The sequence below is a fragment of the Dryobates pubescens genome, chromosome 1, assembly GCF_014839835.1.
Source record: "Dryobates pubescens isolate bDryPub1 chromosome 1, bDryPub1.pri, whole genome shotgun sequence".
Classification (NCBI taxonomy): Eukaryota; Metazoa; Chordata; class Aves; order Piciformes; family Picidae; genus Dryobates; species Dryobates pubescens.
The window spans coordinates 57,734,980-57,752,027 of record NC_071612.1 but is presented as its reverse complement, the minus strand read 5'-3'; the positions used below and the strand labels follow the sequence as shown (position 1 = coordinate 57,752,027).

At 38.1% G+C, this 17,048-nt stretch overlaps 1 protein-coding gene across 1 annotated transcript in view; it reads right to left on the bottom strand.

Annotated features, from left to right (window-relative positions):
- TENM3 (teneurin transmembrane protein 3) overlaps positions 1 to 17,048 on the bottom strand; it is a 481,887-nt gene that overhangs the window by 88,036 nt on the left and 376,803 nt on the right. Inside the window, exons 8-10 of the mRNA XM_054166328.1 lie at positions 13,110 to 13,232; positions 7,523 to 7,737; positions 97 to 307 (exon numbers count right to left, since the gene is read on the bottom strand). Of these exons, the coding sequence (XP_054022303.1) occupies positions 97 to 307; positions 7,523 to 7,737; positions 13,110 to 13,232 (549 nt within the window). The remainder of the gene's footprint in view (positions 1 to 96; positions 308 to 7,522; positions 7,738 to 13,109; positions 13,233 to 17,048) is intronic.

Genomic DNA, 17,048 nt, shown 5'->3' with positions numbered 1-17,048 from the left:
AAGTCAGATCATTTAACTATGAAAACTTGTCTCTATATTCCAAAATACCCTGCCCAGAGCCTAGAGTTTGATAAGAACTTTGAAGATTATGCTTACCTATAATTATGGTATTAAAAGACACCTGCTCCGCATTTTTCCCATCATTATAAAAGGCCAGATGCCAGATGCCAGAATCCAAATACTGAATAAAACCTGCCTCGTGGAGACTGACAGACCTTGCCTGCCGCCCCGCTCGCTCTGATTCTAGCAGGTTGCGTTGCTCTCTTGCTATCAGCCGGCTGCCATCCAGGAGCTCCACAAAGTCATACTGCAGGAAGGAACAGACAGGAACTTGATGACTCATGGGATGACCCACAGCACCACCAGCTTCCCACAAACAACCTGACAATATGCTTGTATTCTGACCAAAAGTTTTCTTTGGGAGGAGGGAAGAAGATGCTGTAATCAACCCCTGCTTATTTCTTTGTCCCCTGCTAACACTTCAAACAAAATAGCATGTTTATGCTTATTAGAGTAGCTTCTTCAGTGACATCTAGCCAGTGAAACTACTACATATATTGGAGGAAGAAAACATCAGTTGAAATGAATCTCCAGTCACGACTTCCATCTCAATTACAGGAGAGCTGTGTGTTATATGCATATGAGTTAAGAATAAAATCCAATACCAACAATCTACTTTTCATTCAGTTTTGGATGAAGAATTAAATTGTTCAGTCCCCATTTTGGGCATTCTGGAGATCCGGAGGAATGAGAGCAAGAGCTTTACTTCCTAGCATAGAAACCCAAGAGAGAACAAGGAAAGCATAAGACATTGCAATTTCTGAGAATGATAAACTGACAAAACTACAGTATCACAGATCAATGGACAGCACACATTTTTGTGTTAACAACAATCATATTTTTAACAACCATCATCCACCTAATCAGCGGGGCTTGGAAAAATGTAGCGGCATCTCAGCTGATAAGCAAGCAAACTCACACTCAAGATTTTAGGCCTGTTAATTTTAACCTACACTATGTAACACCTGGAGGGCGAAACCTGCTCTGGATCTTGTGCTGATTTACACTATCTGGGAGCCTACTCCCATAGATGGAAAGATGTCTTCTGCATGTTTACCATGTAAAGATCAGTGTGTATATAGCAAAATCAAACATACAGGAAAACTAAAGAGTGTTCTTGCTTGTGATAGAGACTTTCTGCTTTTCCTGTCAAGTCTGCTCACAATTTCACTTTGACACATATTTATTGTATGAAGTGAACCATGCCATGTAACCCTGCAATCTTCCCGCCCATTTGAGATCTCTCTCAAATGGAATTACATCCACAGCCTATTAAAGTAAAGGCCAGTATGTGAAATGGCTGAATCACCTGAGCTAGGATAACATCAGTTACTGGGACCAGAGAATCAGTTTTACACCTTGACTTGAGACTCCAAAAACTGCTCCTGGGACAAAAGAAAATGTGATAGCCTTTGTCCTGCAACAAGGATTTAACTACTTATGTTCTCTTCTTGAAATTGCAGGCCAGAATTCACTGCTGTTATAAGAATGTTCCTCTCAGGTAGTCAGAATTATCTTCTCACCAGTCAGGGTGCAAAAGCAATGTGTAGCTAATATGCCTCTATCAACACTTAAGACACTTTTCCAGCTATGTCTGAACAAGAACATAATGTGATTACGTGATTAGGATGTGCAGAATCCAGTACCTCAGCATGCTGTTACTACAAATGGGCATGCAGCACCACATGTAAATAAATGCAACCATTATTGAAGAGCACCAATTACTCAAAACCATTCAACACTCTCATTTGTCAGAGAATTAAATATTTATCTTATTTTGTGTGAGAGAGAGAAAAACAGTTTTTTGGTTTGTTTTGTTTTTCCCCTCAGCATTTCTCTCTGGTCATGTTTTCCACTGATGTTTTAAGAAACAGAAAGCTCACAGAGTTCTGAGTTTTAACAAATAAGTTACGGACACTGCAAGTGACCTTGTAAGCTGTATGGCACACAGGATCACTTTTTGTAGGAGGATAATTCCATGTTTTTGATACAGGGACAAATCAATACACTACTTGCTTGACCACAGATAGCACACTAATGGCAGACAAGCATGGTACAATTAATGACTTCATATGTGTAATGTAATAAGGACATATGACGTTATCAGAACACAATTTTAGATTACATTTTAAAAGCCATACGAAAGGGAATTTACTGTTCTGTCAGTCCTCCAGCAAAACACAATAATTCATCTTAACCCTTTTACAGGTTGTTTGTTTTGTTTTGTTTGCTTGGTTTTTTTTTTTTTTTCCCTTTTCTTTTTCCTTTTTTGTTTTTTGGTATTTGGGACATGGTAAGAGAAACAGACTTGTAAAAATAATTCTCTCCATAAGCAAAAAAAAGATACCATTTCAATTTTCCTCCGGTAAGGATAAATTAATTACCTTTATTTTGAATCTAAACGTGCTGATTTTCCTTAGCATTCCATTTGATTTAGCTTTAAACCAAAGTCCCTTTTTTTATTCATAAAGTCTCTTTAAATAAACATATTGATTCTCTGGCTGCAAAGGAACTGACATTTTTAGAATGTGTCACAAAGACTTTCAGGCTCGCATTGATTGGGTTTTGAATGGATGGCCGCCGTCAATTACTTCTGGTTGATTTATTTATGATTCCCCAGAAAAAGAGAACTATGCACCTCAGATTGGTTTGTGACATACAGATAGTGGCTGTGCTTGAAACTCTTTTTTTGTACAGAGTTCATACAGAAACACAACCAAAAATTCTGTCCAGATTGTAATACATCAAATAATTCCCCACATGCTGTGTCCCTCACATTTTGGGTTATGGGACATAAGAAGAGTTACATTTGCTGCAATCTGTTATTTTATGATGAAATGCTAAGAAACTGATAGAAGTGGTTTAGATACTATTGATCTTGCTCCAAAATGAAGGTATAAACTAAAAGACTTCTTGAGATATCTCCCAAGTTCTTTCTACTATACTTTCTTATGTCCATTGCAGTCACAGAAGAATTGGCATCAGATTGATACAGGCCACACAGCTATGGAAAGATAAGACTCCTCTTACTTGTACTGTCCAGTTTCAAATGGATACCAAAAAAATAGAAAAAAAAAAACCAAAACAAAAGAAGAGGTGGCTAAACAGGCAAAGGGTCCAGGGGTGAAGTGGAGAACAAGGTGGAAAATGTAATAAATACGCAAGTTTTGCACTACAGCCAAAGGTGATGGGGAGAGAAGGCAGCCATTCTAGAAACGAGGAAGCTGTAAGGAGAGAGCTAAAGAAGATGGCGGTGTGTGATTCTACATGTAGAATATCACAGGCATATGAGCAATGATTGTGGAGGGGGACAGCTGGTAAGGAAACTTTTTGAATGTTGGCAGAGTGCAGGTAGTAATGAGTTCTCTATTATTTAACATAAGAGCTAAAAATCCAAAAACTGACGTTTGAGAAACAGGCAGCAGTTGCTCGTTTGCATAAATTCTGTTATTAGCACTTGTCACTCTGTGACTAGGAGATAAGGGCAGATAGCATTCAAAAGATGCAGACATGAAGTGATATAGATGGGTGAGATTCTACTTTTCAAAGTCCTCATGAAACAACCCTAGTTTTATACATCCAGAGATGGGCTTTGAGCCAACATTTATCATTCTGGGATGAGATGTTGAGAGCTATGGTAGACAATCTACCCTAGAAATACTAGTTCTATGATTAACTGAAAAAAACTAAAACAAAATATCGAACCAGACATGATTAAAGCATTGTATGAAACATAGTAAAACATCTGCTACCATGTGCTGTTCTGGTCTCCCCATCTTATAAAGGCTGCAGTAAAATTGTGGAGTATTACCCAATTTATTGGGGAATGGCAAGGATGATCAAAGGATTCAAGCAAGTTTCACACAAAGAATGACAAAAGAGACTAGAAAAAACACAGGCACTAAATATATATATAGTAAATACAAATAAACATAAATAAATCAAGGGTGGCATGGAGAAGAAATAGCCAAAAAACTCTTCACTGCCCCTTCCAAAACTACCAACAGTGAGTCAAACTAAAGCTACCAGGATGCTGCCTCAAAACACACTAAGGAGCATAGCCATGAAACTCCCTGCTGCATATGTCATGGCTGCTAAAAGCTTCCATAGGTTTAAAGATGATTACTCAAATTCACAGGCGAAAAAGAATCTATTGAAGGTTTTAAAATATGAAGACAGCATGTTTGACTCAGGAAATCCTTCAGCCTTTGAAAGCTGGAGGCCAGGAGAGTATTGTAGGAAGAGTAACTACAAATCTGTCTTCCTGCTATATCAATCTCTATGTATTTGCTAATAGCCACCATCACAGACAGAATGCTGGGCTAGATGGCCCTTTGATGAAATTCAGTGTGAACATTCATGTATTTTTCTAATAAGCTCCCATGACACTAGAAAGTAGACAAGTAAGTTGCCTTGTCCAAAGGAAGGATGGAGTAAAGCCCAAAATTATCTTCTTAGACTGTCCCTGCCAGCTATGTCTGGCTTGCAGTTAAGAACTTTTGACAGCACAAGCCATAAGTGTCAGGGGAAATAAGAAAACAATAAAAAGATTTATGACTGCAGATCCCATAATATTCTATTCCATTAGATGAATTTTTGCCTAAATACCTTGTTTTGTTTATGTCATAGAATGGTTTGGGTTGGAAGGGACAACCAAAGGTCATCAAGTCCAACACCCCTGCAGTGAGCAGGAACATCCTGCATTAGATGAGGTCACTCAGAGCCTGACCTTGAATATCTCCAGGGATGGGGCTTCAACTAACCTCCCTGGGCAACCTGTCTCAGGGTTTCACCACCCTCATGGTAAAGAACTTGTTCCCAACATCCAGTCTAAATCTACTCTTCTCTAACTTAAAACCATTGTCCCTTACCCTATCACCACAGGCCTTTTTATGTAGTCCCCTCTCCAGCCCTCTTTAGGTCCTAGAAGAATACTATTAGGTGTCCTTGGAGCCTTCTCTTCTCCAGGCTGAACAACCCCAGCTCTGTCAGCCTGTCCTTGTAGGAGAGGTGTTCCAGCCTCATGATAATTTTCATAGCCCTCCTCTGGCCCTGCTCCATCAGGTCCATGTCCTTCTTGTGTTGAGGGTTCCAGAGCTGGACACAGTACTCCAGGAGAGGCAGAATCACCTCTCTCAATCTGATACTTTGATGAGGACATGGCTTGTACCGGTAAAATATGTGTTTTACCAAAGTCCTCTGATTAGGACTTTGTAGCAGAAAGGCTTAAACTGTTGAGAAGTATTTTACTCCTTTTTTTTTTTTTCCTATATGCAGGAGCATGGTCACAGCCCCTCTCTTCCAACCACTCACTGGAACTGCATTTTTAGGAGAAAGCATACATTATTTCAGGCACTAAACCAAACCAAACATCACTAGTTTTAAGTCTGAATCTGGTACATTCTGATCACTTTGTGCTCTTGTACATCTCCAGCAGCCTTGGAAGTTCTCTAGGGCACTGATCAATACACATGTCTAATTTTTCAAGGTGTCAATTGTCAGTCAAATGATTTGTAAAAACTACTCTGATTATACACCAGGCAAAAATAGGACAAGAGAGCTTGACCTATATCCCAGGAACAATGCATCCAAAATGCCACAGAAACTACAGAAGATACAGTAGCAGGATTCACATACGATTTTGCGTCTGTATCATACTTACACAAGCACTTGGGCAGTGGGAATCCAAAGGGAAAGGAGTCTGCATAATGCAGATGATGAGAAACAGATATTGTTATCTCCCTTTCCTGAGTTTTTTGATAAAGGGCACCCCTATTTCAATCTTTTTCCAGGATAAGGAATCACGTAAGGATCATTTTTCATAGACTTATCTATTTCCACAACCTCTCACATAAATGCACAGTCCAGATCAGCATCTTCAGTTTTATTCATTCTTGCCACAATCCCCCTAGCTCCTGTTATTATTGTTATCACTGAGATGGCATTGGTATTCAAAACCCCTATTTCCAATGGCTGATAACTTTTCTGAATCAATTTTCTTTGAGCTAGAATTTCTCAGGCTTGTTGTCTGCCTGAGGGTGGGAGTTCACGTGTGACGGTCTGAGGAAAACCCACTCACTAATTTCCATGAGGGTCAAATTTTTAAATAAATAGAAGTGCATTTTCTGCAGTCACTCATTTATAGTTTAACAGAAGCTAAACTAAAAAAAACAAAGCAAATGCAACATTCTGTGATTTTAGCTGTATGAAACTCCTTTGCTGACCCTAGTTCTTCCTCTGTTGTTTGTGACTGCTAGGTATTGGCAGTATTTCTGTGCTTTAGGTATTTTAGAAGTTATGCCTGAAGAAAAAAACACACACACACACAAAATCAAACAGTGCAATAGCATGCAAATCAGAACTAAAAATAGTGGAAGTAAATTAAAATAAAATATTTTCATTTTGTAGTTATTGGTTTTCTGTTGCAGCTGCGTATCAGGCATACTCAGCCAAGCTTCATTCCAATTATTCTGTTATGTTGCCACACTTAAGAGCTGTGTCCACGGCAAATGCATACACTTAGAAAAAAAAATAATAAAAATCAGCAAGATGTTGCATAATACTTTAATTAGCATAGGAGAGCATAAACTCAGCTCCCTTTTCAGGTGGAAAAATGGCTTAGAGCCAGCACCTGGATTGAGCTGAAGGCAATCTAAACATGGGGAAACTTATATCTTGCAAGTAAAATCTCAGTACAATTGATTATGAAATACAGTCTAAGAAAATGATTCTCCCTTTGTTCTGCCAATGCATAAGACTATTCATTCTTTCATACTTCAACTTCTCTGTAACTATGGATAAAAACTGTTTATTTGTTACTATGCAAAGGCATGACCCTATACAATAAAAAGTGTACTTAGCTTCTGAGGGGAGGAACAGAAGAAATCCTCTGGGACACTTATGAACAAAGTTTCAAGACACTAGATGTCTAGTAAAGATGGGTAACTTTAGAACCCCGCGTTCTTCATAGACACATATTACATATTTTTTCTTTTGTGTATTTCTTTAGTGAGACACCAAGCTGCAAACACTGTAGCATTTGCTGCAGAACTGAAACTTTCTTGAAAATCTCTTGTGCTCTTGCTTGGAAATTTGGCTGATGTGCTCTTTGCCAGGCATGTGACATGTGCAGCATGTGCCACGTAAGATGCTGTATTAGTTTATTTAGGATTTTAAATATGTTTATACACCACAGAAGAAAAATTCTGCTTGAAACAACTCCATATCTGAAACATCATCATTGCTCACAGCATTCACAACAGCTCATAAATAAGGATGCTCCTCCTCATTTAAGATGCCATCACTTGCAGCATCATGTCTTGGACACCACATGAGATCAATAAAGTACAAAATGTTGAAATAAAAATCAGCAGATCATGAAAGGATATAATCCTGAGAAAGGAAAGATAAAAGCTCACACTTTTCAGTAACATGTCCAACTTTTAATGCAAGCGCTTCTCACCTGAGTGTGCGAAGGTGGTAAGCCTTTTCGGCCATATACTCCAATCAGTGCATCCTTCTGAAGGGATATATTGAATTTTAGAAACTGTGGCTGATCAATGAAGAGTTGTGATCTCCAAAAAATCCCAGGGGGAACCTCTTGTATTGCTCTTCGGCCTATATCAAGTTCTCCAGAATCTATAGTGTTGTTTTCTTGTGCAAATCCTCCCGATTTTCCTGACAGGTTAGAATAAGAAAAGATAAAATAAATGAATATTAATTTCTTGCTTTCAATCATCCTTCATATAAACCAGCAAATATTTAGAATCACAGGAGATAAACTGTTATCTATCAACCTTTCTGAATGTAAGATCCCAGGGAATTTACTGATATGGAAATAAAATGGTGAAGATACCACAAATATCTACCAAGGAAAACTACTGTAACATCCCTAAGCACTAGCACTATGGAAACTGTTTGAGGATCTACAGAAAGTTAATTAATTAATTAATTAATTCATTTTCTCAAGCATTTTAACAGGGGTTTTCCAGCATAAGGTCTCACACTAAAAATATTTAAGGTAGAGGGAAATAGAATAGCAAGAACAGATATATAAACATAAGTGGTCCAAATAAGCAATATACAGTCTTTTCTACATTAAATATGAGAGCATTTATACACTACTTACAGTATCTACAGGTCTAGTTCTCTATTTTTTTATGTTTGTGGTTCCTCCCTAAAAAGGCAATATTTCTTGCTCCACTATGTATATTCTATTCTATATTCTATTCTTACACCTTCTCTTCTTGTAATACCTTCATCCTCCTCACTTCCTAGCCCCAGCCTCAAGTTTATCATCACCTCCTTGTCCACATTGTGTCCTGAATAAAATGTGTAACTGCATGTCAAAATCTGGTACTTTCACTGTTTTCCTGTATTATGAATATGCATTTATCCTTCAGGCCAATTACTAGGAATGAGAACATAGCACTGAAAGGCATTAACAATTTTTCTCTGTAAAGCATCTGTGCAACTATCAGTCAGCCTTAGGAGGCCACTGATGATGGCTTGGACATGCCCAGAAGAGGGAAAGAAGATGCTAACACGCAAAAGACATGTGATGTCAAATACTAGCACTGAACAACTGGACTCCTGGTTGTGGCATTAAAAAAGAAATAAAGTCTTAAACTTCATTTTAAACGTCATTTATTTTTGAATTCTGGGATGGTTTAGATGAACTTTCATCAAGTCTGTTTGAGGCCAAAGACTCAGATCTGATGTTCAGACACTAACTCTATGTCATGCAGCTGGACATGGGCAGTCTTAAAAGCTGGGGCCAGGGTCAAAGCCCACTTCAATCCAATAGAATCAGTGCTGTCAAATGCAAAGATGCATTTAAGAACTTGCTTACCAACACCTCAACTCTGGAGTAAGCAAGTAATGCCACATTTAAGCAGGTGGCACACAAAGGTGAGCTTTGGGAAGAAATATAAAGAAAGATGGAACTATAGTTACAATCCTACAGCCCACTTTGTTTTTACCAATTTATATTCCTTCTCCCCCCACCCCCCCCCAGCAGCCAGTCTATTATAAAGTTTTAACTAAACCCATCTCAATGTGATAAACATGTTCAAGTGATGCTAATTTGTTTGCATAAAAGTGTTCTGATAGACTGACAACACTCTATTGCTACCCTGCCTTTCACATTCAAATTCCACATTATTCATCATTTGGTGGAGCAAACTGACACAACCTTTTTGCAAACATTTAGACTTAAAAAGTAGATTACAATCTGAAATGCCAGGTGAGGTCACAGATTGATCCTTGCCACATTTTGTGCATCCAAGATGAACAGAGACTGCTGCTGAATTAAACAGGTACAGAAGCAGTACGGAGAGGCTTTGAGCAGGGGGCTTGTATCATCACCAGATCTGTACCACAACGGTGTTGAAGTCACTGAAAATGTCTCATCATATTGATCAGTACTCTGCTGAGAACAGACAGTTTAGTACCTGATCTTGGAGAAAGCTTTTTTTATTTTTACTTTTCAGGATGAGTCTGCTGCTTTTCCTGCTTTGGACTTAACCTTTCACAATGTTTGTATGTTATTCTAGAAGATGGAGCTGTATCCAGTATTTTGGTTCATTTAAGCATTTGTTTCTTACCACCCCTTTCACATTTAAGCACATTGTGTAGTATAATTCACACACTGATGACTGGCAGTCACTAAACAATAAACACTTATTTGCAGTATTGATCTGCAGTTTCCCATATTTGTACATTTGAAATGACAAACAGCTACCTCTTACTATTGAAGAGATGAACTAGACAGCTTGAGCAAGTGTGCTGTATCAAACATTATAACCAGCTTGCCAGGAATGCTTATTACTGGGCTTCAACACTTACCCGTAGCAAATAATGATCCTACAGACTCACATTTTCTTTACCAAAATAGATGCACTTTTACCCATGCCCCTTTAATGCCACACCGCCTCTCTCCCCAAATCATCACTGTTTGCTTGCCCTCCTAACAACAGGACATTAATACATAGAATAAACCAGGTTGGAAGAGACCTTCAAGATCATCGCGTCCAACCCATCAACCAATCCAACACCACCTAAACAACTAACCCATGGCACCAAGCACCCCATCAAGTCTCCTCCTGAACACCTCCAATGATGGTGACTCCACCACCTGCCCAGGCAGCCCATTCCAATGGGCAATCACTCTCTCTGTATAGAACTTTTTCCTAACATCCAACCTAAACCTCCCCTGGCGCAGCCTGAGACTGTGTCCTCTTGTAATGATTCTTTGTTCCCTGTTGTACCTCAATGGGGGTAAGAAAAATTCTTAGCAGCATCATAATTTCCTTTTTCACTTTCTCAACAGTAACAGTTCTTACATCAAAATATGAAATGTCACATTTATTCACAAAAATCCACACTGACAGAACAGTCCAAGTAAGAACCCAAATGTTGATATACTTAGCTTCCTAAATATTTTCTCTTTCACTATACTTTTTCACCCTTGGAATTTCTTCTTCCACAGACCCTCCCCAGAACACAGTAATACAAACACATAAAAATATGTATAGATATTTTATAATGATTTGTACTTATGTTGCTAGACATACTATTATTTAATATTCATCATACACTAATTTGGTGCATCACATACTATCTAATATATACAATCATGATATGCTGCATTTGTGATTCTAATAAGCCAATGCATTATGGCTAATTAATAGGTAAAACATTTGGTGTATGTAGTATCTCTAAACTGCATTTAGAAAAATAAAACCGTGTTTGGAAACAAAAATCCACAAAAGATACAAAAACCTATGGAAAAGGCCTGTTCAGGGATTTCAGCACCACTTAAATGATTTCCATGTAAGAATATTTAACGTGCTTTAACTGTCAATTCATGACTAGCAGCTTCTATATAAAATTGTCTTCAGAGGTGGTAAGGATACATCTACAAAATCTTTGCCCATTCATCACGCAAAGTACCCATACTTCTGCATGGCAAATGAGTATTTGGGACCTAGGACACAATTTGCTATGATTTCTTGACCAAAGCAGGCCCAGGATTACCCAAAGTACATGACAGAGTCTCAAGGAAAATGCCTGACCCTTAGAACACTGGGAACTTCTCCCAACCAAATTAGAGTATCAGAATATTATCAAAGGGCTAAAGAGGAGCAGTATTGAAAGTTGTTCAGCTGTTAAATTATCCAAATTAAGGCTTTACTGATTCTTCCTCAGTTTTCAGTAACTGCTATATTATAGGGTCCCCCCTCCTTCAGTTTTACATATAGTCATAATACTTTGCCTTCTGCCTAACCTTCCTTTTGTGGTTTACAATATATATTCTCTGGTCTGTCTGTTGTTTAGTATTGATGTATGCTGATAAATGACCACTTACCACATTCTGCAGAGGACAGCATTTTAACAGTGGACAGAATTAGCCCTTTTCTCTTGTATAGGATTTAGGGAGATAAGGAAGGAAGATTTCATATACTTCCTGTTATTCTTCGAGGCAAAGCAAAATGGGTTTTAATTTGTAAAAAAAAATATAATCAGGGGAAAGGAACAATTAATATTTATGAAGTATTTCCAAACCCACATATATATTTTATACAAGAAAGTATACTGCCTACTGGGGGCAGAACACAGTGAGTTGATGAGCTGTCACTGCAGCATCAATATTGATTAAATATATACAGTAATATTTTCCTATTCATTCAAAACAAGTAAGAACACAGCAAGAGATAATGAATATCTAAGTGCAAGAAAAAGGCAATAGGGTAAAGGAAATGAAGAAAGAAAAAGTCCTATTGGAAAAGTTCCATATGGTTACAAAGATGACAAAAAGAATGAACTGAGGTGTATCTTTTCTATAGCTGTTAGCTGTGATAACTTGAAGAATTTTCAAGATGTCAACTTCTGGCAGAGGCTCCCTTCTCCCCAGTGGTAAGGAGGTCAGTTCTACCTTGTGAAAGGAAAATGGATTTTTGTGTAATGAGGCAAACACCACATTCATCAACCATTTAAATCAAGTTTTCCATTCAAAACCTATTGATTTTAAAGCCTCTGTTAGCCAAAAGTGCACAGGCCCTTGAATGTTTTGAGAATCTTAAAGGGCAACATGGAAAGAGGTCGATAAAAAAGTCTGTTTATGGGGTTTGTAGCTTAAAAGCTCCCACAACAAAATTAATACAACTTTTTTTTGGTTGGATGACTTAGACTCAATAATATATGCTTGAGACTTTAAGAAAACATATCAACATATTACACATAACCTCTTGTATCATGACTTCTTATATTTCAGAGAGAAATTAAAAGAAAACATCATCATCTGTAGAGAAAAAAACCACAAAAAAACACAGCAAGAACATCATGCCATCGGAATCTCCTTGATCATGAGTTGCCTTCTCAATACAGCTGAAAAAGAAGCTTCAAAAGTACACAAAACCTCCCTCAAGTTCCTTTCTGGTGCCAGCTCTTCATAGAAAGAGGTTATGTCCCCTTTTCAGAGATGGGGCTTTTGTCTGAAAACTGTTCAGAGCTTGCTGGGACACCCAAAGATTGAATCATGGTATCAGGTCTTTTTTATGAAATAGTGTGTCTGGTCACCTTAGGCTCCCTAGTTTTGTTATGACCATTTCTGCAACACGGGACTCCAGGTGCCCCAGTCCCTTGGGCAGGATGACCCAACCCAATCTCAGCACTATACTGCTACCTCCGAAGTTCCACTTCTCTGGATATGTTATCTTTTCTATCTTCATCAAGCATTACACATAAAATTCTCATGAGGAATTCTGGTTGACAGCTAGCTTTCCTAGTAAGATTGACATTATTGCCCACAATCCATCACTTTCTTCACATGCTAGGTAGGAGGATTGGTATGCTCTTTTCAATTGAAACACAGCTCCTGTTCAGTATCTATGCATCATACATATTTAAGTTGCTATTACTTGCAAATGCTCTGTACTTCCATTAAATATACAGTTTTGAAGGAAAAGTGCCTATGTCTGGCAATGCAAACAAGACACAAAGAAAGAAAATGCTCTGAAAGGAGAAAAATTGGTGCCTGTTTCACTTACCATTTTCTCCAGCAGGTACTGTTACAGGATGTGTTGGCACAGTATCAGAATTCACTTTTCCATTCTCAAATGTATCATTTTCAGTTTGCTGCAACTGCCAGTTGAGGCCAAACAGATGCATTGCTGGTGGTAAAGGATACAGGTTATTTGATGTTCTTAACCACAATGACAAATCACGTAAGTAATGGCTTTCCATGCTTCATAGCAGAACAGCAATTCATACATTGAAAAATTAAATTACAGGAACAAGCATTGACAGACTAATAGTTCAACTTAGCAATGGCACTAAGCAATTACTACCACTGTCCTTTAATGATACAGTGCTTTCGGTGAACACAGTTGACAGAAAGCTCACCAGTCTCATTTTGAGTCTTTCACTGGTCCCAGATCGATGTTCAAAAGGATAGGCAGTAATTATGTGCTTCCCCCCCTTTTTTTTTTCATTTCTGATCCTTCCAAAGAGACAAATCATTTAAGCGAGCTCCTAAATGACCTACTAAAATAACTTATTTCAGCAGCAGATAGCTCTGTTCTGTTAGCCAGAAAGGGAAAGGAAACAATGGAAGAGGAGAAGGAGGAGGGTGCTGTGGGTGTTGCAGAGCTAACCTAAAATGTGAATGCTCCTTTGCATGCTGTCACCAAGACCGTGCAAACTCCAGTTACCTGCCAATTCCTTGTGCTAGTCTACAGAACAAGACCATTAACAGAGCTGGAGACAATGAAGCACTTTGCTCTGATAATGTTAATGCATCTGAAATACTTAATTCCCCACCACCATGTTTATCAGAAAGGTGATACCACATTGAAAAAATTAGCTAAACTGTTTATGAAAGACAGAGTCAATCTTCCATGGTGTCAGGAGGAACTGATTAAGGAACCCTGATATCATCAGGGATTAATGAATGAAGCTCCTGTCTGAACTCTGACCAAAAACTGGAAAAAAACAAATAAACCACTTTAATGTTACATTGTGACACACACAACACATGCATTTCTCGCTATTTGAAGTGTAATTCCTTCTCTGCCAATGACTCTGCAATACCAACATTAATTTTATTGTAATTACTCTAATTTGTGTTTGGTATAACATGGCTTTGCCCATTCAATAACAGCAGTTACCTTCAAAGCTAAAATAGTTTTTCAGTGCTACCTGGGAATACAAATACACTGGAAAAAAAATCTGAAATAATATATTTGAACTATTAGTGCAAAGTATAAATAAGACAATTCACTGTATCTTGTTGCTTCTGCTCCTTCTCTCTCTGAAACAGATCACTGAAACAGCAGCCAATGTTATTAATGTAGTCATTCTTTCCACACGAATAACAAACTGTTATTAATCCCTGTTTGGTTTCATCTCTGATCTTTCAACCTCTCTGTATTGACCATGGCATCCCTTACTTCAGACGAACAGACATCAGTGGAAATTTTGTCAGGCAGACAGCAAACACTGCAGAATTAAGATCCTTTCTGCCAGGTCTTTGCCTTAAACCCTCTCCCTTACCTTCAACAAAACAAAGCAGAATGCAACCAGAGACCTATGACTGAATGCTTCAAAGACTGAAATGCTCACTACAGATGACCTATCTCTTTGCTCCAAGTTTCTGACTCTACTAATGTTCTTCATTCTCAGACCTCAAATTATCTGTTAAAACCTGATAATGTAGAATGTTCCTTGACCCTGTAACTGTATTTCTTCTCCCTGCCATCTCTTGTTATGCCATAAATCTGACCACCACCATTTTTGGCACACCGCTAGAATTGGCCATTATTATTTTGGCTCTACCTCAGCTGAAATTGTTATTTATGTATTAATGACCTGGTGATTGTACCTACTTTAGCATATGTCGTCAAAATCCCTAGGGTCAAACTCTGGCAGAAATGAAAAGACTGCAAATAGCTTACTATTTCATGATTGAAACCCAATGTATTTCTTGTCTTCAGTTTGGAGGACTAAATCACCTCTCCTAGTTTTGCTAGCTTCTTATGTCTTTTAATACTCTTCAGGAGGAAAAAAACCAAAAAACCCCTGATATTCCCTTTGTAACTCTAGAAGTGCATCCCTTCCAAACACATGAGCTTAGAACATCATGAACAGCTCTGTCTGCTGGTGCTATGTAAATGCCCGGTACCTCTTCATGCTCCACTGAGGGATTAGAAGGGGAAGCTCTGATTTGACCTTCCAGTCATTCCCTCATAATTCAAAATAGCAAGAATTTGACATGTTAAAAGGCAAGGACATCTCAAAGAACCATTGTTGCTACAAGGTAAGTGAAAATTACCAGGTTGTTTTTTTTTTTCTTTTCGGTGTTTGCACTGATATGAGTCCCACTATAATGTTCATGGTCAAAGATGGTGAGTAATAGTTGTACCTCTCAAAAATACTATTGTACTCTTAACTCTGACACTGAACTAGCTCCAAGTTTGATATACAATGTCTAATAAAAATGGACAGATGGATACAAGCAGCTGTTTCACAGAATATCAAGAATATTTTTGAAGTAGGACAAAAATGTTGGTTGACAACTCCAATGACAACCCACACTTCACGGCATAATACTAATTCGCTAAATAATTCAACTATGAAATCTCCCTTGGACAGCACTATGGAATTCAGAGAATTCTCCTTTTCATATGAGAACAACATGAAAGAATTAGGCTTGTTAACACAAGATCAAAATACAATGCACCATTTCTTTAGAAATGTGTGACTTTAAGAACATGGGTAAATTGACTGATTAGGACAAATTCAGGCACTATTTTGTTCAGACTGTTTTTCCTCAGCCAGCCATCTATATGAAAGCAAACTTTAAGCCCTCGTCAGTGCTCTATGGACAGCAAGGCCCCTGCAAAAATTCTTGATGGCTCCCATGAGTCTGATAAGCAGCAGCTGGTACTAGTTACTGCACACTGTGCACACACCTCAGTAGGAGATCTGAGACCTTCAAGTTAACTGTTATGAACTAGTTCTGAGTTTCCAGAGGGAGAATGGTGAAGGCAGACTGCAGTGGTGTATATGCTTGATTTCCTCAGATCTAGAAAAAGATGAATACTTTCTTCCACCTTTAGGATGGGTCTGTAAGAGTTCAATCCTCTTCTCTATTTCAGAGAAAGAGTAGGTTTACTTCTTTCTATAAAGAATTTTATATATGAAGCAAAATTAAAGCAAAAACATATAAAAACAAAATAAGTTTATCTATTCTCAGCTGCTATTTTATTCCCATATCTAGTGTAAAGCAGTTTCTTGATTTCTGGACTAGATATTGCCTGTCAGGTCTGGTTTATTTCCACTCAATGTGGCATTCAGTTGGTGTCAAGACAATGAAAATGAAGACAAAAGACCCTTCCTAGACTAACTAGTTCTGAATCTGCCAAATCTGTAATTGTACTACCACTGGCACAAAGTTCAATGCCAGCATATCTTTGATGGCAGCAAGGCCTTCTCAGAATGCCAGATGACTCTGACCAGAAAGGATGCAGTTGGTGACAGTTGTCACAGACCACAACAACTCAATTCAAATAACCCACAGCAGCAAACATGAGTGAACCTGCAGGAGATGGAAGAAAAGATAGATTGTCACAATTCTAATTGTGTCCCAAAACCCTAACAAAAAACTCCTTTTATGTGTATCAAGATTGGGATGATTACTTCCATTGTGGAATAGAATGACTTCTTAAGAAGAAAAATAATACTGTTATCCTCTCCCTTTTCTGCTCTTTCAGTTCCTATCTCTATTTTGAAAAGTAATCTCTAGCTACCAAGAGAACTTCTGTTGCTGGGGTTATGATAGTCTTTTACGTTAGGGCTGACAGAGCTGATTCAGGTGGTATTTGTAGAGCAGCTGGGCCAAATATCAACATTATGGGCAATCTTTACACTGTGGTGATAGTTTTAATGGTGAGGACTCTATTCTCTCTAATGAAGTGGGAAGCAGAGGA